Genomic DNA, 23,002 nt, shown 5'->3' with positions numbered 1-23,002 from the left:
ATGAAAAGTGAACAAAAGGGGCAGACAATGAGACGTCTTTTATTTTGGATCCCCCCACCCTTCGCCTTCTCTACACACACTCCATCCCCATTGACGCCGTCCTCCTATTCAGAGGTAACCACTGGGTCAGTATTCAAAAAGAAACAGTTGTTAAGGTGATCCCTGGGGTCCACAAGTTAAACATCCAACTAGAGAGACTCTAAGGCCCGTCCCAGATCTAAAATTATGTCCAATTCTTTTGTGGCATATACTCTACCGAAGGGTGCAAAAAAAGAGACAGCCTTGCCTTGTCTAACATTGTGGTTGGTAAAAGGATGGATGAATACAAATTGAATTCTTAATTACACGCTAGATTTGGAAACCCGAAGGAAAGAGGATGTGGCTCAGGCACTTTCAAGGCGGGTGGTTTATTCACGGATCGAATAAAGGCCCCCTCTAGGCTGTAAACCCCATGAGGGCAGGAACTCCACCGCCAGCTTTCACTGCAGAGCCTGGCACGCAACAGCGGCTCACTAGGCCAAGGACCCCCACGGCCCAGCACGGGGAACGGTTGGGGTGGGTGGGCTGGCCAGCAGGGAAGGTCACGTGACTATCGCTCCCCTGCAAATCTTCCCCCACCTTTTCCCGGAGTTGCAGCGCCAGGCCCGGCCCACAAGCCTCACCAATCCGCGAAGGGAGTCAAATTTGGCTTGAGGCCGGGCGAGAGGCGTGATCCGCGATTCGAGTCACCCCGCAACTGGGTCTCGCCCAGTTCGGCCCACTTTCCCCTGAGTCTCAGGCGGTAGTCCCGCCCACCCGGCCCCAACAACGTGGTGCACATTGCAAGTGGGCGGTGCAGAGGGGCCAGAAGGGGGCAAAGGCGCATGCGTGTTGACGCAGCGCGGCGGCCGCGCGTGAAGATAGGGGCGGAGCTTCCGAAAGAAGAGCGACGGCGGGGCGGGGGAAGTAGGGAGAAGTCTCCAAGGCGCGTGCGCGCGGCAAGCCTTCCCCGGCCCGACCCACGCGGCGCGGCGTGGTGACGCCCGTGCGGCCCGAGGAAGGGGTGGGGCCGGGCCGGGGCGGGCCTCCGCGCTCCTCCCGCCCCCTCTCCATCCCGACTCTCCCTCCCCCTACCTCCCCCACACTGGGCCCCGTCAGCCCAAGGGTTCCTTCGTCGCTTATCTTCGCGTCGGCCCGGCCCGGCCCGGCCAGCGGGCAGATGCTCCGAGCTGTCGCTGCCGACGCCGCCGACTCGGCCGGTGGCGGTGTGGGAGGCGGGCGTCCGGCCCCGGGCCGCTGAGTGTGACGGACGGGGCCGGGGGCCGCCGGGCGCCGCGGCGTCGGCGGCTCCGCGCGGACCATGTATTTCCTGAGCGGCTGGCCCAAGAGGCTGCTGTGCCCTCTGGGGAGCCCGGCCGAGGCGCCTATCCACGTTCAGTCCGACCCCCAGAGGACTTTCTTCGCCGTGCTGGCCCCGGTCCGCCTCAGCATCTGGTACAGCCGCGTAAGTAGAGCCGCCCGCCGCCTCTCGCCGCTCCCTCCCCGGCGTCCCGGCGCGGTCCCGCCCTCAACTTCCACCCGGCGTCCCGCGCCCCTGCCCCTCGGCGCCGGACCCGCGGGCCCGTTCGGCCGGGGCTCGGGGGGCAGAGGCGGCGGCGGCGGCGGCCGAAAATCCGTGCGCCTCCCCGCGTCGGACCGGCGGCCGCGCGCCGCGCAGACCCCGCGCGCTCCCTTGGCCGAGCCCGGACTTGCCCTCCGCTCCCTTCCCCCATTCCCCGAGGAGCAAATTTGTTTAAACTTTCCGCAAATAGCAGTCTGGGCGCCGTGCGCTCCCAGCCCGCCCCTGCTTTCAAGGCCGTGGTTCTGGAGTTGGGGAGAGCCTGTTGGGCTTCTCCCAGTGCCAGACTTGGCAGGCCTGGGAGAACTTTCTTCGAGCAGCCGCAGCCAGGATTCCTTCGTTTTTGACCGAAGGTCTGCTCGTCCCACGCGTCGCTTCACCCCAGCATCTCCTCCCCGCCTCGCCGCTGCCCGGGACTCTCTGTAGAGAATTGCAGGGGGAGGTTGGCAGGAGCGGAAGTTGAACTCCGATGGGTCCGCGCCGCGCTCGGGCATTTAACACCTGGAAGTCGTGAGGTGTGGGAAAAGCATGAAACCGAGTTCTGTGTGTGCTTTCTGCGAGCCCTGTTGTTGTTGTTGTTTTTCCTCGTTCTCGTGTCACTACTGAGTAGGTAAGAGAAAAGAACTTCACCGAACCTAAGTGGTGGGTGGGCTACTCCCTTTTCCGCGAACGCTGCTCTTAGGTCAGGCTCTAAAAGCTACAGAAGGGAAAAAAAAATGTTTGTTGGTGGTGGTTTGTCCCCCAAAGAAGGCAGTACTTACCGACGTCAGAGTGCCGTTTTTGTCTTTTGGTAGCTGACTTGACCGCGTGGAAATAGGTTATGACCTTGGTTGTATTAGATCCGTGTGGCGTTACTGGCTTTAGTTTAGTTAAAACCCTCAGCTGTCTGGCTGGCCGTGTGAATACTTGAAAAGTCCTGTCTACTCTCACAGCCCTGGTGAAAGTGATGATGGGACTTAGGCGTTTCCGGTAGCTTCTTTATAGGACTGTCATAGTTAGGCTGTAAGGCGAAACTGTTCGCCGTTGAGTTTGGGCCGATGCACGTTTTAAGTAAATATCAAACCCAAAGAGGTGGTTATGTAACCGGCAGCGTGACTCTTCTGTCTGGTGCTTGATGTCCTTTTTGAATACGGGCATTGTATATCATTGGGTGTTTAAATGAGATGCTACCTCACTTACAGTGTGTCTGCCAGTGGAATAATTTTTATTTGCTTGTGTGTATATAATCATCTTGAAAGTTCATGCAGAAGAAATAATTAGAACTTGAATTTTAACTCGTCTTCCGAATTTGGAATGAATTTCACCTTGATGGAACAGCCTCAAATTTAACTGTCCCTGAAAGGGTACACAAGTTTAGACAGTACCAAACTTACTACGAGGGATGAATGGACCCGAAGCCTGCAGGTTACTTCATTGCTCTGTGAAAGAAACAGAAATGTGCGTCAGTTTTCTCAGGGATATTAAGAACATCTGTTAGGGCGCCTGAGTGGCTCGTCAGTTGAGCGTGGGACTTCGGCTCAGGTCATGATCTCGCCGTTCGTGAGCCCCACGTCTTGCTCTCTTCTGTCAGCACAGAGACCCCTTCAGCTCCTCTGCCCCCCACTCTTTGCCTCTCCCCCGCTTGCGCTCTCTCAAACATAAATAAAAAAAGAAAAATAATACCTGCTTTTTTTGCCTTTGGAGTTAGACACTATGTAAAATAGGCAGTCACGGAATTCAAAGCTGCTAGTACTCCTCCTACCTTTAAACTTCCATCCTACACTTAGCTGCTTTCTTACAGAAGTCCTGGGGTCACTACCAGTAACATCCCGTGTGTGGGGTTAGGGCATATGAGGTGAAATGAGGTGCCTTAGTGGAGGCTGCATGTTACTGTAGGTCCAGCAATGGTTAACCTTGGTCTCTGGCTTCAGCTTCATCACTTGAAGAATCGAGTATTGGATCAGATGCTCTGAAGGTCTGTGATTAGATGGCTGGGTTGATGGGGAGCCGGTGCCAGACCTGTTTCAGTCTCCTCCTCTTGGAATATGCCTTTTTTCACTGTCTGAAAGCTTTTTTTTTTTTGCTTTGTTTTTTTAATTTCTAAACTTAAACTATGTAAGTTAAAATCAATTTAGGTTAACAAATTTCTCTTAAAAGTGAAAACACCTCTAGCTAAATTGAGGAACTATCAGTACTCAATTTAGAATGAATTGGTTTAAAATGTTTGCATGAGGGGCACCAGAGTGGCTCAATCAGTTAGGCTTCCGACTTCGGCCCAGGTCATGATCTCACGGTTTGTGAGTTCGAGCCCCGCGTCGGGCTCTGTGCTGACAGCTGGGATCCTGGAGCCTGTTTCAGATTCTGTGTCTCTCTCTCTGCTCCTCCCCTCCCTGCTCATGCTCTCAAAATAAATGCTCTCTCAAAACAAATAAATAAACATTAAAAAAAAATTAAAAAAAGAAAAAGGACTAGTTTCAGCTTTGGGATTGAAGCTGTTGTTTAAACCATGTTATGATTTATGACTGACAGGGTGTTTTGTGAGATTGTGTTTTGAACTGTACTAGAGGGCCTAGAATGATTCCTCTAATGCACTGCTTAACTCTGAATACAAAAGCCTACATACGTGAACCACAGAATGATACCTTAGAATGCTGTAATTTTAAGTTAGTTTTATGTCAATTTTGGGGTCATTATTTTATATATGTAAATTATCTTTGGAAGTATTTTTGAACACCTTGTGTGAAAGATAGCATTAATAGGCAGTATAGGAAACGGATGAAGGGGTATGTTATACGTAACAAAACACTCTATGCAAAGGCATTAATATGTTAAATGTGTTAATAAAAATGAAAATTTTGTGATTTATTGCTGTGAAGCTTGCTAAAAAAAAAAAAAGCTGAAATAGATACTTACTTGGCTTATGAAATAAATAAAATGTGTGTCTTTGAGTAACCCTGACTACAACCTTATGTTCTTGTTGGTGTATGCTAATAAGAACAAGGAGGTGTTGAAAGAAGCCATGTTGTAGGATTAGGTATATGGTTAACTGTGGACCTCAGGAGGGCCATTTAATTTGTACCTATATTTTTCCACTCTCCTGTTTCCTACCTTGTCAACTCTGTTCTATCACTGATTGCTTCCAGAGAGCCTTTTTTTTTTATTAAAAAAAATTTTTTTTAATTCATTTTTGAGAGAGCTTGTGAGTGGTGGAGAGGCAGAGAGAGGGGGAGAGAGAATCCCAAGCAGGCTCCTCACTGTCAGTGCAGAGCAGCCCGATGCCTGGGTTTGATCTCACAAGTGGGATCCTGACCTGAGCCGAAACCAAGAGTCAGACACTTAGCGGACTGAGCCACCCAGGTGCCCCTGGAGAGCCTTTCTCACAAACTCACTGCTTGGAAGTCTTTTAGGGTTCACTGTTGGTTACAGAATGAAGTTCAAACTTTTAGTTTGTTATCAGAGACACTCCCCTCTTTGAATGATCACTTGCCCCATCTCTGCCTATCAGAATATTATCCATCCTTTAGCTTCTATTGAAATTCTGCTTTCTCTGAGTCATTCTTTATTTACCATAACAAGATGTGTTCATTTTTTTGATGAACTAATGTTTGCAAGTTTTTGCACACGTTTTATTTATCCATTTAGATAGTAAGTTTCTGGAGGGCAGAAATGATCTTTTGTACTATACATAATGCCTGTACAAAGCATATGCTTAATAAGTATTTTTATTTTTTAAATGTTTACTTATTTGAGAGAGAACTAGTGGGGGAGGAGCAGAGGAAGAGGGAGAGACAATCCCAAGCAGTGTCTTGTCTGTCAGGGCAGAAGCCTGACACAGGGCTCGAACTCACAAACCATAAGATCATGACCTGGGCTGAAGTCAAGAGTTGGACACTTAACCAACTGAGCCACCCAGGTGCCCCTAATAAGTATTTTGAAACTAAGTTGGTGAATTTAGGGTATCCTATGCATAGCACAGAATGTTTTAAAGGTTTATGGGGCGCCTGGGTGGCGCAGTCGGTTAAGCGTCCGACTTCAGCCAGGTCACGATCTCGCGGTCCGTGAGTTCGAGCCCCGCGTCGGGCTCTGGGCTGATGGCTCGGAGCCTGGAGCCTGTTTCCGATTCTGTGTCTCCCTCTCTCTCTGCCCCTCCCCCGTTCATGCTCTGTCTCTCTCTGTCCCAAAAATAAAATAAACGTTGAAAAAAAAAATTTAAAGGTTTAATAAGTGGAAGATTTAAAAATGTTGACATGTAGTTTAAAAAAAATGGTAGTATTAAATTACAAGTTAAATTTAGAAAAAGTTATTTTAGATAGGGTTATTTAGGTGAAAGTGAATTAAATACTTTATTATACACAGTTTGGTTATATTAGAAAGTAGTACTTGTTATTCACAGTAGCCAAGATATGAAAACAACCTAAGTCAACCTAAGTGTCTGTCAGTGGATGAATGGATAAAGAAGATGTGATATATATACCCAATGGAATGTTACTCAGCCACCAGAAAGAAAGATAATCTTGCCATTTGCAACAACATGGATGGACCTTGAAGGCATTGTCCTAAGTAAAATAAGTTAACCAAAGGCAGATACTGTATGATGGCACTTACGTATGGAATCTGAAAAAGCTGAATGCATAGAAAGAAACAGACTAGAATGGTGGTTACCAGAGGTTAGGAGGTGTGGAAAAAGGGGAGTTGTTCAAAGAGTGCAAACTTCCAGATGTCAGGAGAATACGTTCTGGGGATTTAATGTAATGACAGTAGTTCGTGATACTGTATTATATACCTGAAAGTTGCTGAGATAGTGGATCTTCAGTGTTCTCACTATGAGAAAAGTGCTAACTATGTGATGCAGGTGTTGGCTAACACTACGGTGGTAATCATTTTGTGAGATATAGGAGTATCAAACAGCCTGTACATCTTAAACTCATGCAGTGTTGTAGGTCACTTATATCTCAGTAAAGCTAGGGGAAAAAGAAAGAAGTGGTATGTGGTAAAGGGTCCTCTGTAGTTTGCCAAAACGTAAGCTATTGTGCGGTCTCATAACCAATTGAACTGGTTCCCAGTCTGTGTTTATATTGGAAGTGACCCGTGGAAAGGAAAGTCCCATAAAACAGTAGTATAAACATTTAAATAAGGACATTTCACCCATCTCGGATGCTTGTTAAGCATTGATTTGATGCATATGACAGGGAAACATTCATTCTGAGTTTGAGGACTAGGTGCTTTACATCATAGGAAGCAGCGTTTCTTGAATTTAGGTCCTTCACATGCCTAATTCATGATTTTTGCCCTGTCCTTATAGTACTTGTCCAATCTAACTTTTAAACTTGAAATTCTCTTTTAAAGTAATTTATATCTTTACTATAAATGGAAAGCCAGCACCACTTGGGTAAATACAGTGTTACTGTATGAGGGAATAGAATGAAAACGATGTTACGAAAATTTAGGTTCCTGCCAAAGGCTCTTGCCCTTTTCTTAAAGGGAGGAGTGAGCAGCTACGCGAGACGTGTTCAGAAGTAAACCAGCACAGGACAGGGGCACCTGGGTGGCTCAGTCCTTTAAGCATCTGAGTTGGGCTTAGGTCATGATCTCCCTGTCAGAACCTGGAGTCTGCTTCAGATTCTGTGTCTGCCCCTCGCCTGCTCACACTCTGTCTCTTTCTCAAAAATAAACAAACACACACAAAAAAAGATCAGTAGCACCTGTCACATATATACTCTTTAAATCAAAAGGATTGAAGAAAAGTTGGAAAAATTATTTTCTTACACTGTGATTAAAAAAGTGTCACCTATATAGGAAATACTGCGTTAAAGCATTCTGTTTACTGCTAAATATGCAATTTATCAAATTAGGTATCATATATAGATATCATATTAGAGTGAATAAACTTAAAATTTGAAAGTATTTAAGACCAGTCTAGAATTCACACTTGCCACAAAGTGACAGGTACTTAATTAAAAATATTTTATTTGCTAGCAAGCGTCAGTTGGTTGGAATCAAGGTATCTTAGGCTTCTTTTAAGTTCGTTCTAATTGCTTCATTTTGAGTTGCTATCCCAAACCCGCCTCCCCACGTGATTTGCCTTAGATCCATAATAAAGCATACATAAGTTTACATGTGAAAATTTGAATATTATTGTAGGTGTACAGCAGAATTTGCTGTGGTTTAATTTTCTAACAGCTTTATTGAGATGTATCAAAGTCTCGTAAAGGTACAGTGACTTTTAGTAAATTTATAGAGTTGTGAAACATCATCACAATCTAGTTTTAGGACATTTATAGCAACCCCAAGAAGTATTATGCCCATTTGCATTTAACTTGTGTTCATATTCTCGCCCCAGGGAACCATTGGCCTTTTTGGCCCTGTAGATTGGACTTTTGGAAGTTTCATGTGAAGGAAACCATACAACATGCAGTCTCTTGTGTCTGGCTGTTACTTAGCATAATGTTTTTGTGGAACTCCTTTTTATAGCCAAATATTATTCCATTGTGTGGCTTATACCACATTTTAAAAATCCATTTACCAGCTAATGGATATTTGGTTGTTTCTGTTTTTGGGGTCATTATGGATAATGCTGCTATAAACAACTGTATGCATATCTTTGCAAGGATGCGTATTATCATTTCTTACAGGGAGATAGGAATGGAACTGCTAGGTCATCTGGTACACTGATGTTTAGCTTTTTAGGAAACTGCCAAACTGTTCTACAGTGGCGTTAAGTAGCATTTTACATCATCCCCACTAGCAAAGCATGAAGGTTTCTGTTTCTCCACATCCTTCTCAACACTTGGTTATTGTAATTCCTTTTTATTACCGCTATTTTAGTGGGTTTGTAGTGGTATCTCATTGTGACTTTAATTTGTACTTTCCTAATGACTGACAGTGTTTGGCATCTTTTCATGTGCTTATTAGCCATTTGTATACCATATTTGGTGAAATATCTATTCAAACCCTTTGCCCTCCTTTTTTTAAATTAAGAAAAAAAATTTTTTAATGTTCATTTATTATTGAGACACAGAGTGTGAGCAGGGGAGGGGCAGAGAGAGAGGGAGACACAGAATCTGAAGCAGCCTCCAGGCTCTGAGCTGTCAGCACAGAGCCTGATGCAGGGGCTGGAGCATACAAACAGAGAGATCATGACCTGAGCCGAAGTCAGAGGCTTAACCCACTGAGCCACCCAGGAGCCCTGCCCTCCTTTTTTTTTTTTTTTTTTTTAATTGGAATGTTTTTACCTAACAACCTTGAGTTGTAAGGGTTCCTTATATAATTTGGATTTTCAGTTTCTTAGTGGTGTCTTTTGGAGAATAAAAGCTTAATTTTGATGAAGTCTAGTTTGTTTTTCTTTTTTTTCTTCTGTGAATCATGCTTTTTGTATCTTGAAAAACCTTTGGCCAATCCAAGGTCACAGCATCTTATGTTTCCTTTTATAAGTTTAATAATTTGACCTCTTATATGTAAGTCTGTTACCAATTTTGAGTTGATTTTTTTTGTAAAGACCAAGGTTGTTTTTTTTTTTCTAAACATACATATCCGGTTGTCTTAGCACAATTTGTTCGAAAAACTCTTCACTGTTGAATTGCATTGGCACCTTTGTCAAACATCAGTTGACTATAACAGTAAGGGGTGATTTCTGTATTTTCTGTTGTTTTCATTCATTGATATGTCTATTATGCAAGCATCACACTGAAGCTTTATAGCAAATTTAGAAATTGGGTAGTAAAAGCCCTACTTTGTTTTCAAAATTATCTTGCCTATTCTAGATCCTTTGCATTTCTGTATAAATTTTAGGATTATCTTGTCAATTTCCAAAAAAAAAAAAAAAAAAAAAGAAAAAGAAAAAAACCCATAAAAACGAAACACAAAAAACAAACCAAAACAAAGACCAGGATTTTCAGGGGATTGCACTAAGTTTGTAGATCAACAGAGAGAATTGCCATCTCATTGGTATAGTATATTCCAGTCTATGAACATGCAGTGTCTATTTAGGTTTTAAAAATGTTCTCTTAGCAGCGTTTTGTAGTTTTCAGTGTACAGGTCTTTCACTTTTGTTAAATTTATTTCTACGTGTTTTTATTTATGTTTTAAGATGCTCTCATAAATGTAATTGTTAATTTCATTTTCAGATTATTACAAGTATATAGATGTAAAATTGATTTTTGTATATTGCTGTTTTGCAACCTTGCCAAAACTTGTTTTATTCTCATAGTTTTTTATAGTTAGAAATAATAAATTCAGCAAAATTGAAAGACACAAAATCAACATGCAAAAATCAGTTGCGTTTCTATGCTATAACAATGAATATCCAAAAGTGAAATTGAGAAAACCATTTTATTTACAATGTTATCAAAAAAATTAAATAATTAGAATTAAACTTAACTGAGGAGGCAAAAGACTTATATGCTGAAAACTACAAAACCATTGCTGAAAAAAATTAGAGATGCAAATAAATGAAAAGACATCCCATGTTCACGGATTAAGATACCAGTACTACCCACAGCAATCTACAGCTTTAGTGCAATCCCAATAGTATTTTTTTTTTCAGAAATAGAAAAATCCATCCTAAAATTAAGGTGGAATCTTAAGTGGTTGTCCTCATTGGTCTAGGTAAAATTTTAGCAATTTCGTAGATCTTTTCAGTGAGCCAACTTCTGGTTTTACTGATCTTTTATTGGTCTGTTAATTTTGTGTTTCCTGTTTTTTTATTTGTGCACTGATTTTTAAATTATTTTCTTTGGGTTTGGTGTTGTAGGTTCTCTGGGTTCGGACAAATGTATATTTGCAAATATGTGTGATTGTAATGTTATGCAGAATGTTTTCCTTGTCCTAAAAATCCCTGTACTCTATTCATCTCCCCTCCACCCCATAGCATTTGATGTGCATCAAATTTTGTTCTCAATTCAGTTCTTAAAGTTTAATCATTTTTAAAATTAAATAATTTCTTTGGATCATGGATTATTTAGAAGCATGTGGTTTAATTTCCAAATATTTAAGGATTTCCCATACTCTTTGTTATTGGTTCTAACTTAATTCCATTGTGGTTGAGGACTCTACTTTGAATAATTTTACTCCTTTAAGATTATAATGGGTTACCATATGCTTTGTGTTAGAACATGTTTGATGTGTACTTGTAAAGAATATGTATTCTGTTACTGGCAGAGAGTTCTGTAAATGGTAGGTTAAATTGGTTGACGTGGTTCAAGTCTTCTGTATCCTTGTTAATGTTCAGTCTAGCAGTATCAGTTATTGAGAGTAGAGATTGAAATCTCCAACTCTGGTTGAATTGTTTTCTCTTTCAATGCTTTTGATTTTTGCTCATGTATTTTTGGGCTGTGTTGCTTAGGTTTGTATACATTTATAATGGTCATATTTGTCTTTTGCATTGATGTGCGCACACGTGTGTGTGTTTGTTTAAATCATGAGTTCTCTCCCCACTAATGTTTGTTTTCATAGAGTGTATTTTACTGTATATTAATATTGCCACTACAGTTCTCTTATGGTTTACCACTTGTGTGACATACTGTTTGCTACCCTTTTGCTTGCACAAAATAATTACATCTTTGAATCTGAAGTATGTCTTGTATGGACAGCATATATTTAGATTTTGCTTTTTTGTTGTTATTTCCCAAATCTAATCTGATAATCCCTGCCATTTGATTGGAGTGTTTAGTCCACCCACATATAATTATTGATATGGTTGGATTTATATCATTTTGGTGTTTTGTTTAATATGTCCTTTGTTACTCCTTTTTTTTTTTTTTTTAAGTTTATTTATTTATTTTGAGAGAGAGGGAGGATCCCAAGCAGGGGCTCGATCTCACGAACCATATGAACTGAGCCAATGTCAAGAGTCAGATGATTAACTGATTGAGCCACCCTTGGCCTCTGATTTCTTAACTATACTTTTTTGAATTATTTTACTAACAGTTTCTCTAGTGATTACAATGTGTATCTTCTTATAGTATATTTGGGGTTACTACTGATATAATTCTGGGAAAATACAGCAGTTTTTTCAGCCTCTTTTTTTATTCTCATGCCTTTAAAAATTTATTTTATTTTATTTTATTTTTTTATGAAGTTTATTGTCAAATTGGTTTCCATACAACACCCAGTGCTCATCCCAAAAGGTGCCCTCCTCAATACCCATCACCCACCCTCCCTTCCCTCCCACCCCCCATCAACCCTCAGTTTGTTCTCAGTTTTTAAGAGTCTCTTATGCTTTGGCTCTCTTCCACTCTAACCTCTTTTTTTTTTTTTTTTCCTTCCCCTCCCCCATGGGTTTCTGTTAAGTTTCTCAGGATCCACATAAGAGTGAAACCATATGGTATCTGTCTGTCTCTGTATGGCTTATTTCACTTAGCATCACACTCTCCAGTTCCATCCACGTTGCTACAGAGGGCCATATTTCATTCTTTCTCATTGCCACGTAGTACTCCATTGTGTATATAAACCACAATTTCTTTATCCATTCATCAGTTGATGGACATTTAGGCTCTTTCCATAATTTGGCTATTGTTGAGAGTGCTGCTCTAAACATTGGGGTACAAGTGCCCCTATGCATCAGTACTCCTGTATCCCTTGGGTAAATTCCTAGCAGTGCTATTGCTGGGTCATAGGGTAGGTCTATTTTTAATTTTCTGAGGAACCTCCACACTGCTTTCCAGAGCAGCTGCACCAATTTGCATTCCCACCAACAGTGCAAGAGGGTTCCCGTTTCTCCACATCCTCTCCAGCATCTATAGTCTCCTGATTTGTTCATTTTGGCCACTCTGACTGGCGTGAGGTGATATCTGAGTGTGGTTTTGATTTGTATTTCCCTGATAAGGAGCAACGTTGAGCATCTTTTCATGTGCCTGTTGGCCCTCCTAAAATTTTTTTTGAGTATAGTTGACGTTACATTAGTTTCCGGTGTACAACACAGAGATTCAACATTTCTATACAGTATCCTATGCTCACCCCAGATGTAGCTACCATAAAACCCTATTATAGTATCATTGACTCTATTCCCTATGCTGTACCTTTTATCCTTGTGACTTATCTATAACTGGATTTACTTTCATTTTTTTTATGTGGTAGAATGTGCATAACAAATTTACCTTTTTAATAATTTTTAAGTGTATAGCTCTTTGGCTTTTTAAAATTTATTTTGAGAGAGAGTGTGCACACAGGCATGCACTGGACAGGGGCAGACAGAATCCTAAGCAGGCTCTGCACTGTCAGTGCAGAGCCCGATGCAGGGCTCGAACTCCCGAACCATGAGATCATGCCGTGAGCTGAAGTTGGATGCTTAACCAGCTGAGCCACCCAGGTACCCCTAGTTCTGTGGCTTTAAGTGCATTCACATTGTTATGCAACCATCACCATCCATTTCCAGAACATTTTTCATCTTCCCAAATTGAAACTCCATACCCAGTAAACAATAATCCCCAATTCTGCCTTGTTGCCTTGCTTGGCAGCCCCCATTCTATTTCCCGTCTCTGTGAATACTACTCTTGTGGAAACAAAATATTTGTCCTTTGGTGATAAACTTATTTCACTTGGCATGTTCTCAGGATCCTTTTATGTTATAGTATGTACCAAAATTTGCTGCTTTTTTTAGGCTGATAAATACTCCAGTGTGTGTATATATAATATCTTGTTTATTCATTCATTGGTGGACACTTGGGTTGCTTCCATTTTTTGGCTGTTTTGAGTAATGCTGCTGGAACATTGGTGTTCAGGCCCCTGTTTTTGGATCTTTTGTGTGTATACTCCAAAGTGGAATATGTGGATCATACGGTAATTCTGTGTTTAATTTTTTTGAGAGGTTGCCGTACCATTTTTTCACAATGGCTGCATCATTTCACAGTCCCACCAGCAATGCACAAGGGTTTCAGTTTCTCCACATTTTCACCAACACTTGTTCTTTTCTATTCTTTTGTTTATAGCCATCCTGGTAGATGCAAAATGATATCTCATTGTGGTTTTGATTTCCATTTATGTAATAGCAAGGGATTTTGAGTATATTGTCAAATTCAGTGTCTTAAAGTTTTTATTTTGGGTTTTCTTCAAAGAGTTTTATAGTTTTGCCTCTTATTTTTAGGTCTGTACTCCATTTTGAGTTTTTGTATATGATGTAAAATAGGGGTATTTTATTTTTTCATGTGGATATCCAGTTTTTCCAGTGCTTTTGGTTGGAAAAGGCTATTTTCCTCTACTGAGTGTTTTTGGCATCCTTATAAAAAAAATCTTTTAGCAATACATACATACAAGAGTTTATTCCTGGGCTGTCTTTTGTATTCTCTTGTTGTATATGTCAGTCTTTACGCCAGTATGGTACTATGTTTTGGTTTCCATAGTTTTGTAGTAAGTTTTGAATCAGAAAGCATGAGACCTCCAACTTTGCTCTTTTTCAAGATTGTTTTGACTATTTGGGTTCCTTGAGATTCCGTATTAATTTTAAGTAGAATTTTCATATTTCTGCCCCCCAGAGTGGTATTGAGATTTTGATAGGGTTTGTGTTGAATCTGTAGATTGTCTTCAATAATATGGGCTTCTTAATATCCTCTTGTAATCCAGGAACACAGGTCTTTTTCATTTTATCTGCATCTTCTTTAATTTATTTCAGCAACATGGTTTTCAATGTATGTGTTTCACTTCATTGGTTAAGCTTAATCCTAAGTATGCTATATTCTTTTTGATGCTACTGTAGTTGGAATTGTTTTCTTAATTTTATTTTTGGGTGTTCGTTATTACATAGAGATGCAGCTGATTTTTGTGTATTGATGTTGTACCTTCAAATTTTCTGAGTTTATTCCTGCGAACAGTTTTGTGTGAATTCTGTAGGGTTTTCCACATAAAGTCATGTTATTTGAGAACAGAGATAATTTTTTTATTCTTTAGCAATTTGGATCCCTTTTATTTTTTTGCTATCTGCTCTGATTAGGACTTCCAATACTGTTTTGAACGGAAGTGGTAAAAGTGAGCATCTTTATCTTGTTCCTGACCTTAGAAGAAAAGATTTTTGGTTTTTCGCTGTGAGTATGATACTGGCTGTAGATTTTTCATACGTGGCTTTTGTTAGGTTGAGGTAATTTTCTTCTGTTTGTAGTTTTTTTGAGTGTTCTGATCATGAAAAGCTGTTGAGTTTTGTCAAGTGCTTTTTCTGAGTCCATGGAAATGGTCATGTGTTTTTCTTCTCTTAATGTGGTATATTACTTTGATTTTCATGTGTTGATCCATCTTTGCATTCCAGGAATAAATCCCATTGGTTATAGTTTATAATTCCTTTAATATGCTATTGAATTTGGTTTGCTAGTGTTTTGTTGAGGATTTTTACGTCTGTATTCTTTAGGAATATTGCCTTGTATGTAATTTTCTTGTAGCATTTTTGTCTTTAGCATCAGGGTAGTATTGTCTCATAGAATAAGTTAGTAAATGTTGCCTTGCCAATTTATTTGGAAGAGTTTAATAAGAAAGTTGGTGTTAACTTTCCTTTAAATGTTGGTAGAATCCACTAGCCATATGGTCTTGAGCTTTTCTTTGTTAGGAGGCTTTCAATTGCTGATTGAGGCTTCTTATAAATTTATTCAGATTTCTATTTTTTTATGATTCAGTCTTGGTTCGTTGTGTGTTTTTAAGAATATGTTCATTTCACCTAGGTTATCCATCTTGTCAGCATACCTTTGTTGATAGTGTCTTTTCTTTCATTTCTGAGTTTAGTTATTTGAGTCTTTTTTTTTTCTTAGCCTAGGTAAGGTTTCACAATTTTGTCGATCATTTTGAAGACCCAACTCTTGGTTTCTTTGATTTTCTGTTTTTCTATTCTTCATTTTATTTCTCTCCAATCTTTATTATTTACTTCCTCCTTCCAGCTTTGGATTAAATTGTTTTCTGTTTTTGTTTTTTGTATTTCCATGAGATGTAAAGTAAGATTGATTTGAGACCTTTTTCTTTCTTCATATAACCATTTACAGTAGTACATTTCCCACATTGCATTGCTTTTGTTGCATCCCATACATTTTGGTTATGTTTTCATTTATTTCAAGGTGTTTTCTGATTTCCCTTGTGATGTTTTTTTTCCTTTCCCATTGGTGGTTTAAGAATGTGTTGCTTTATTTCCACATATTTGTGAGTTTCCAGTTTTCTCTTGGCTGGTGATCTTTAGTTTCCTTCCATTGTGATCAGAAAAAATACTTTTGATTGTTTCCATCTTGATAAGTTTAGTAAGACTTGTTTTGTGGCCTAATCTGTAGTCTGTCTTGGAGAATAGTCCATGTGCATGCGACAAAAATGCCTATTTTTCTGTTGTGTGGAGTGATCTGTATGTCTTTTAGGTCCTGTTAGTTTATAGTGTTGTTCAAGTTCTCAACTTCTCTCAAGTTGTTTCCTTATTAATTTTCTGTCTGGTTGTTCTGTTCTCCATCCCATTCTTTGAGGTATTGTTGTGTAGTATGTTTTTATAAACTTGACCCTTGAACAGAACAGGAACTGGGGACACTGACTCCCTGTGCAGTCACAAATCCATATATACTTTTGATCCCTCTCCCTCCCCTTAACCCTAGTAGCTTACTATTGATGGGAAGTCTTACTGATAACAGTTAACACGTGTTTTATAGGCTATGTGTATTATATATTTATTCTTACAATAAGATAAGCTAGAGGACAAATGTTTAGAAAATTACAAGGAAGAAAAGATGCATTACTGTATTTACTGAAAAAGGTCTTCATATAAGTAGACCTACACAGTTCAAACCTGTATTATTTAAGGTTCAGTTGTATTTTTTAAACCTATTGCTTTATAAAGCCTAATTTTTATTTATTTAAAAAAATTTTTTTTAACGTTTATTTATTTTTGAGACAGAGAGAGACAGAGCATGAACAGGGGAGGGTCAGAGAGAGGGAGACACAGAATCTGAAACAGGCTCCAGGCTCTGAGCTGTCAGCACAGAACCCAACACGGGGCTCGAACTCATGGACCGTGAGATCATGACCCGAGCTGAAGTCGGCTGCTTAACCGACTGAGCCACCCAGGTGCCCCTATAAAGCCTAATTTTTAAAAATTTATTTAATTTTGAGAGCAAGAGTGCAAGCAGGAGAGGGCCAGAGAGAGAGGGAGACACAGAAACTGAAGCAGGCTGCAGGCTCCAGGCTCTGAGCTGTCAGCGCAGAGCCTGACGCAGGGCTCGAACTCATGAACTGTGAGATCATGACCTGAGCCGAAGTCGGATGCTTAACCGACTGAGCCACCCAGGCATCCCAAAGCCTGGTATTTTTTAGAGAAATTAAAAAGAAAAAAAGATAAAAATGTATATTTATATTTACTTAATGTATTTAGCATGTCTTTTGATCTTTTATCTGTATTTGCTCTTTTGGATTTGAGTTACCATCTGTGTCAGTAGTTCCCCCCCACCCCGCCCCAAACCACCACCTGGTTCAGTGATGCTGGAAGGCTCACAGTATTCACCTTGTAGTCCTACATGCCTATAATTTGTTACAACAAAAGGATACAGAGCAAATTTGCCAAAGGTGAAAGTCTTATTGGGGATAATCTCCAGGAACGAGGTGCAAGCTTTCAATAGTCCTTTTTCAGTGTAGTCCTTTAAGATGTGCTTATTACTTCCGGCATCAAATTGTGACAACATACGTGCAGTGTGTTCTTTCTACCTTTCTACCTACTCTAGCACATACCCTGAAGGAAAACAGGTGTTTCAGCATAAGACAAGTGTTTTGTACAGTGTAGGCACATTTAGCCAGAATCAGTTAAGCGGTGGTAGGAGCCCTCCCCAAATCCAAATTTTCAGATGCCAGCCAAGGATCAGCTTTAGAGACAGGGCTTTTTTGTATAGCAGTCTTAGGCTTGTTAACTTTCTTCTGCATGCCATTTGATATCCCCCCCCCCCCCAGGGATATCTTTTAGTATTTTTGTAAGGCAGGTTTGCTAGCAGCACAGTTTTCAATCTCTGTTTATCTAGAAATGTCTTTGCTTTGCCTGCAGTTTTGAAGAATAATTTTGCTGTATATGGAATTCATGGCTTACAGGTTTTTTTCTGTTTGTTTCAGCATTTAAGTATTTCATTTCATTGCCTTCTGGCCTCCATTGTTCCTGATGAGAAGTGAGCGATTAGTCATATTTCTGTCTTCTTGTTTGTGATCATTTTACTTTTGTTTTTTCAACATTTTCTTACTGGCTTTCAGTAGTTTGTGGTGTATGTACATAGGTACACGTGTAGGTATTTATCCCTGTTAGGTTTTGTCGAGCATTGTGAATCTGGGGCTTAGTGTCTTTCATCAGACTTGGGGCATTTGCAGCCATTATTTCTTCAATTTTTTTTTTTTTTATCATTTGTATCATTTCCTGGAATTTTCCATTATACATACATTGCTGCACTAGATGTCCCACAGCTCTTTGATGCTCTTTTCAAGCAAAAAACTTTTTTCTGTTTTTTAGATTTGATAATTTTATTGAACTATTTTTATGTTTTCTTAAAATTATTCTGACATCTCGAATCTTTGAGTATGTATATATGTATATATAATTAAATTTTCATTTCGGTTATTGTACTTTTAAATTCTAGAATTTCTAGAATTGGTTCTTTTTATTGCATTTATTTATTGAGAATCCACACATATTGAGGTGTTACATCTTCCTTTATTTTTTTAAAATATATTTATCATTACTGTTTTGAATTTTTTTGTGTGCTACTCTAGGCCCACTCAGGAGTAGTTTCTCTTTCCATCAGACTGGGTCAGACTTTTCAAGTCTTTGTATTTTGTGTGTTTTCTAATTTTTTGCTTATAATTGGCTATTTCAATTTTTTTTTTAATGTTTACTTATTTTTGAGAGAGAGAGAGAGAGAGACAGCGAGTTGGAGGTGGGGAGCAGAGAGAGAGGGAGACAGAATCTGAAGCAGGCTCCAGGCTCAGAGCTGTCAGCCCAGAGCCTGGATGTGGGGCTCAAACTCAAGAACTGTGAGATCATGACCTGAGCTGAAGTCGGGCGCTTAACCAACTGAGCCACCCAGGCGCCCCTATAATTGCCTATTTTAGAGAATTTATGTTTCCTCAGGGTCTTTGTTGCTAATTTTTTGTTTTAGTGTTGTTTTTTAGTAACTTGCCCCACTTAAATCTGCAGAATTTATCTCCCCTGTGCTCTGCAGTGACTAACCTCTCTGCTTTATTTTTTTATTTTTATTTGTATCATGGCTTTTTAGGGGTTGTCCCTTTTTGCATAAAACATCTTGAGCCAGTAAGACAACTCTGTTCTCTGTGGATTGATCTGTATGTGTGTTGGGAAGTGCCTGCAAAGTTCAGGATGTTTTTGTGTCTGTCCCAGCTTTGACTTCCTGCCGGACCTTTCTGTGACTTCCTGGGGAACAGCCTCCCAGTGAGCCAGTGATGTGTGGGGAGCTCTGCCTTTCTTTGCTCTTATCTGTGCATATATACACAGACTTTCTGTTAGGCATGAGTGTAGAGCTTGGGTCCTTCAGGGTTGTTCCTGTTCATAAGGAAGGAAAACTGTTTCCCAACCAAAGATGTGTGGTGGACTTTCTTCCCCCTCTCTGGGGATTTCCCTGTTAAATTTCAGGCTGGCTGAAGGATGTGCGGCATCCTGTGAGCTAGCAGCTCTGTGAGCTCTCCAAGGAATTTGCTACATATGCCGACTGCCCTGCAGGGTGTGTTGCCCTCTGCTCCATATCAAGGCAGTCTGCCTCCTGCGGCAAAGTTGATGCTTGCTCACTAACAGCCCCATCCTGGGGGCACTACCGCCTACCAGGAAGGCTTTGGGGAGAGAATGGAACAGTCCTGGAAAGACATCACCTGTTTCCATTGTTCTTACCTGATGTTCAGTGGTTTTTCATGAATAAATGTTCCTTAAATTTGTGTTTGCCTTTCCCAAATATTTGAAGCGGTTGTTTCGACAGTTGTATGGTTGTTTTGGGGGGAGAAGATTTGTCAGTCTCTTAACTCTGCCGTTGTTGCAAGTCCTTGTGTTTTCACTTTGGCTAGACTTTTTTTTTTTTTTTTTTTTTGTCTTAATGGGGTAAAACTGATCAGAGGCTATTTGTGTCATAGTTTTCAGACATACATTTAGAAAAAATAAGTCTTTAGTTTTCCTTTGCAGATGTAATTGCTGATGTGATTGTGCTGTCTTCTTGCCATTTGGGAGACTGAGCTGTTTGGTTCCAGTGTGTGTGTGTGTGTGTGTGTGTGTGTGTGTGTGTGTGTCTGTCTCTGTCTCTGTCTCTGTCTCTGTCTCCACAGGGACGATGGTAAGGAGAGAATATATTTCAGTCTGGTTACTTGCAGTACAGTATTGAGTAGTTTTTAGGTCCCACTTGTTTGCCATTGCCATGACTGTAGTACCTCATTCACCATCCAGATCCACTGCTGTCACTTCTGCTGCCATCGTCATCAGTAGAACAGGTTTTTGAAACACAGAGGTGATAACATTTTTGTTCATTGTTGTTCAGTCTCAGTCACATGAAATATAAGTCCCATTGACCTTAAACTAAAAGAGAAGAAACTAAAAAGTATTGAGTATATATTGTATGTCAGTCTTTAAGTTTTCTGTGTGTACTTGTAACCCTTAACAGTAACTTCAGGAGATTGGTCTTAATTAATTCTCTTTTCCAAATAGGAAAAGTGAGGCTCAAATAAAGTAATTTTGTGATCTAAGGAAAATTACTTAATAAGTGGCAGAGCTGATTCAAACCCACACTTGATGCCAAAGCTTATTGTTAGGAGATTGTTTCATACGGCTTCTTCTATAAAATAGGAGCAATAAAACTTGAAACAGTCTGTAGGAAAGATATCTTAGCAGAAGCTGACTTAAAGATTCAGACAATTCTGTTAAGATTGAAAGATTGTTTAGTAAGTGCCTACTAGGTGATATGGTATATAAAGCTTTGAGCCTTCATTATTGATATCATGGTGTGTTGTTGAGGTTTGTTTGTCTTCTGACTTGGAGTTGACACGTAAATGTATGCTAGGAAATAGAGATAAATTATAGAGATTGCTTACTTTCAGCTCTGTATCAAGTTTGTGTATAGAAATTTCCACTTCTGTTTATGTCCATTGGGTACATACATTGTACTTAATTGAAATGCTTCTCTAGAGTGACCGATACTGGTTTCTTTATTTAATTCATGAAATTTAAATGTTGTTAGCTTCTTTAAAATAATCAGACACTCTTATTTTCTTTATAAAGTCTTATACAAATCTTTTTTTAATGTTTATTTTTGAGAGAGAGGGGTGGGCAGGGAGAGAGAGGGAGACACAGTATCCAAAACAAGCTGCAAGTTCTGAACTGTCATTACGGAACCCAACGTGGGGCTCAGACTCGGGAATGGCAAGATCATGACCTGAGCTGAAGTTGGACTCTTAACCAACTGAGCCACCCAGATGCCCCAAGTTTTATAAAAATCTTAAAGCATGCAGAATACCTGGGTACTTCCCACATGGAGTTAACAATTGTCAACATTTTGCATTATTTATTTGCTTGTGTGTGTGTGTGTCCGTGTGTGTGTGTTTCCGTGTGTGTGTGTGTGTGTGTGTGTGTATGTTGGAACTATTTGAAAGTTTCAGACATCAAGACATGTCACTGGTACTTAAATACTAAAGTGTTCACTTTCTAAAAATGACATTCACATATGTAGCCATGCTATGAAAATTAATAATTCTTCCTATTTTCTAGTATGGAGTTTGATATGAAATTTCCCCTAATATTCATTCCTCAAATTACTTGCATACCTCATTCATTCATTCATTCATTCATTTTTAATGTTTATTTTTAGAGAGAGAGAGAGAGCACATGTAAGCAGGGAAAGGGCAGAGAGAGAAGGAGAGAGAGAATCCAAAGCAGGCTCCACACTGTCAGTGCAGTGTGTGACACGAGGCTTGAACTCAGGAAACTGAGATCATGACCTGAGCTGAAATCAAGAATAGGTCGCTTAACCGACTGAGCCACCCAGGCACCCACCCCGTTTTCTTATTTTAAAACAAGGAATTACAGTTGACCCTTGATCAACACAGATTTGAACTGTGTGGGTCTGCTTATCTGCAGATTTTTTTTGATAAATACACTACAGTGCTGTAAATGTGTTTTCTTTACAGTTTTCTTGATAGCGTTTTATGTTCTTTAGCTTACTTTATTGTAAGAATACAGTATATAATATATACGATATACAGGTTGTGTGCTAATCAACTGTTTATGTTAATCAGTAAGACTTCTAGTCAACAGTAGTCTGTTAGTGAGTACGTGTTTGGAGAGTCAAAAGTTCTGTGTGGATTTTCAACTGCTGTGGATTTTCAACCCAGCCCTGCTGTGTCCAGGGGTCAGCTGTATGCAAGGTTCGTGCATACCATTGGGTTGTTATATCTCTTTAGTCACTCAGCCTAGAACAGTCTTTCCTCTCTGTCTCATTTTCTGTTACATAGATTTATTTTTAGTAGGTTAGACCACTTTCCTTGCAGATAACCTCTGCACTCTGGATTTGTCTATTTGTTAATGTTTTCCTGAATCCTCTACATTTCTTGTAAACTAGAAGTTATGTTTAAAGGCTTGATTCAAGTTGGGCATACCTAGTGTGAATACTTTATGGATGATGTATTCATGAAATTAACTTTAAAGGTGTTTTCATTCAAGAGCACTTGAGGTAATTTTCCACAGGATAAAAGAATAGTAACAGGGTGGGAGAGACAGCAGCCTAAATTCAGGAGCTTGGAAATGGGAATCATACGTTTCTCAAATATTATTTATTTTATATAGGAGAGAAAGAAGACAGCCAGTTTATCATCTTTTACTTGTATGTGAGGTCGATCATCTCAGTTTAATGACAAGAGCATTGGTGTTGAAGTTGAGACACAGGCTGCAGTTATTAGCTGTTACCCTGAAGGAAGATCACATTTTGAAAATGGAGGTATTTGGAAGCTTGAAATTAATTACTCATCATTACTGACATAGTATCAGTAGAAGAAACTGCAGGTTACTGCTAGAAGTGCCCTGTACCTACTTTGAACAGTATCTAGTGGATTGTCAACAATTAAACAGAAAATCTTTTGTGAAAATCGTCTTAAGATCTATTAGTAATTTTTCCTGCCTTTGTAAACAGCTCTCCGTATACTTTAATGATGGCTTATTTATTTCTTTTGGACTTCTGTTTTTTAGGTAAAATTTATGTACAGTGAAACTGACAGGTGTATTTCCTTATATAACCATTATTCCAATCAAGATTGAGAACATGTTCATCACTGCACAAAGTCCCCTGTGCACATTAGTATGTCTGCTATCCTTCTCTCCTCACAGGTGTTTGGTGGTTTGCCTTGGTCTAAGCTGTATACTGCCACAGGGTTGGGCAGATCTTGTTGTCATTGCCTGAGCTATAGCAGGGACATACTGGTGTCTTCAGTAGGAATTTTGCATAAGTTATCTCAAGGAAGTAGTTGGGA

At 40.0% G+C, this 23,002-nt stretch overlaps 1 protein-coding gene across 6 annotated transcripts in view; it reads left to right on the top strand.

The window, feature by feature from the left end:
* Positions 1-1,134: 1,134 nt before the first annotated feature.
* The window catches only part of RIC1 (RIC1 homolog, RAB6A GEF complex partner 1), a 145,353-nt gene continuing 123,485 nt past the window's right edge, over positions 1,135-23,002 (top strand). For 5 of the 6 annotated variants that reach the window (XR_006966037.1, XM_047101189.1, XM_047101209.1 and 2 more), the window contains exon 1: positions 1,135-1,483. Coding sequence is in view for 5 of the 6 variants with exons in the window: in XM_047101189.1 (XP_046957145.1) it covers positions 1,340-1,483 (144 nt within the window). In the remaining variant the exon portion in view is untranslated. The remainder of the gene's footprint in view (positions 1,484-23,002) is intronic. The other variant, XM_047101191.1, reaches the window with a different exon arrangement.

This window comes from Lynx rufus, unplaced genomic scaffold (assembly GCF_022079265.1).
Source record: "Lynx rufus isolate CCGP_SWC_20201006 ecotype Redwood Valley unplaced genomic scaffold, mLynRuf1.p SCAF_10, whole genome shotgun sequence".
Taxonomy (NCBI): Eukaryota; Metazoa; Chordata; class Mammalia; order Carnivora; family Felidae; genus Lynx; species Lynx rufus.
The sequence above is the reverse complement of the archived record's forward strand: the minus strand, read 5'-3'. Positions and strand labels throughout refer to the sequence as shown.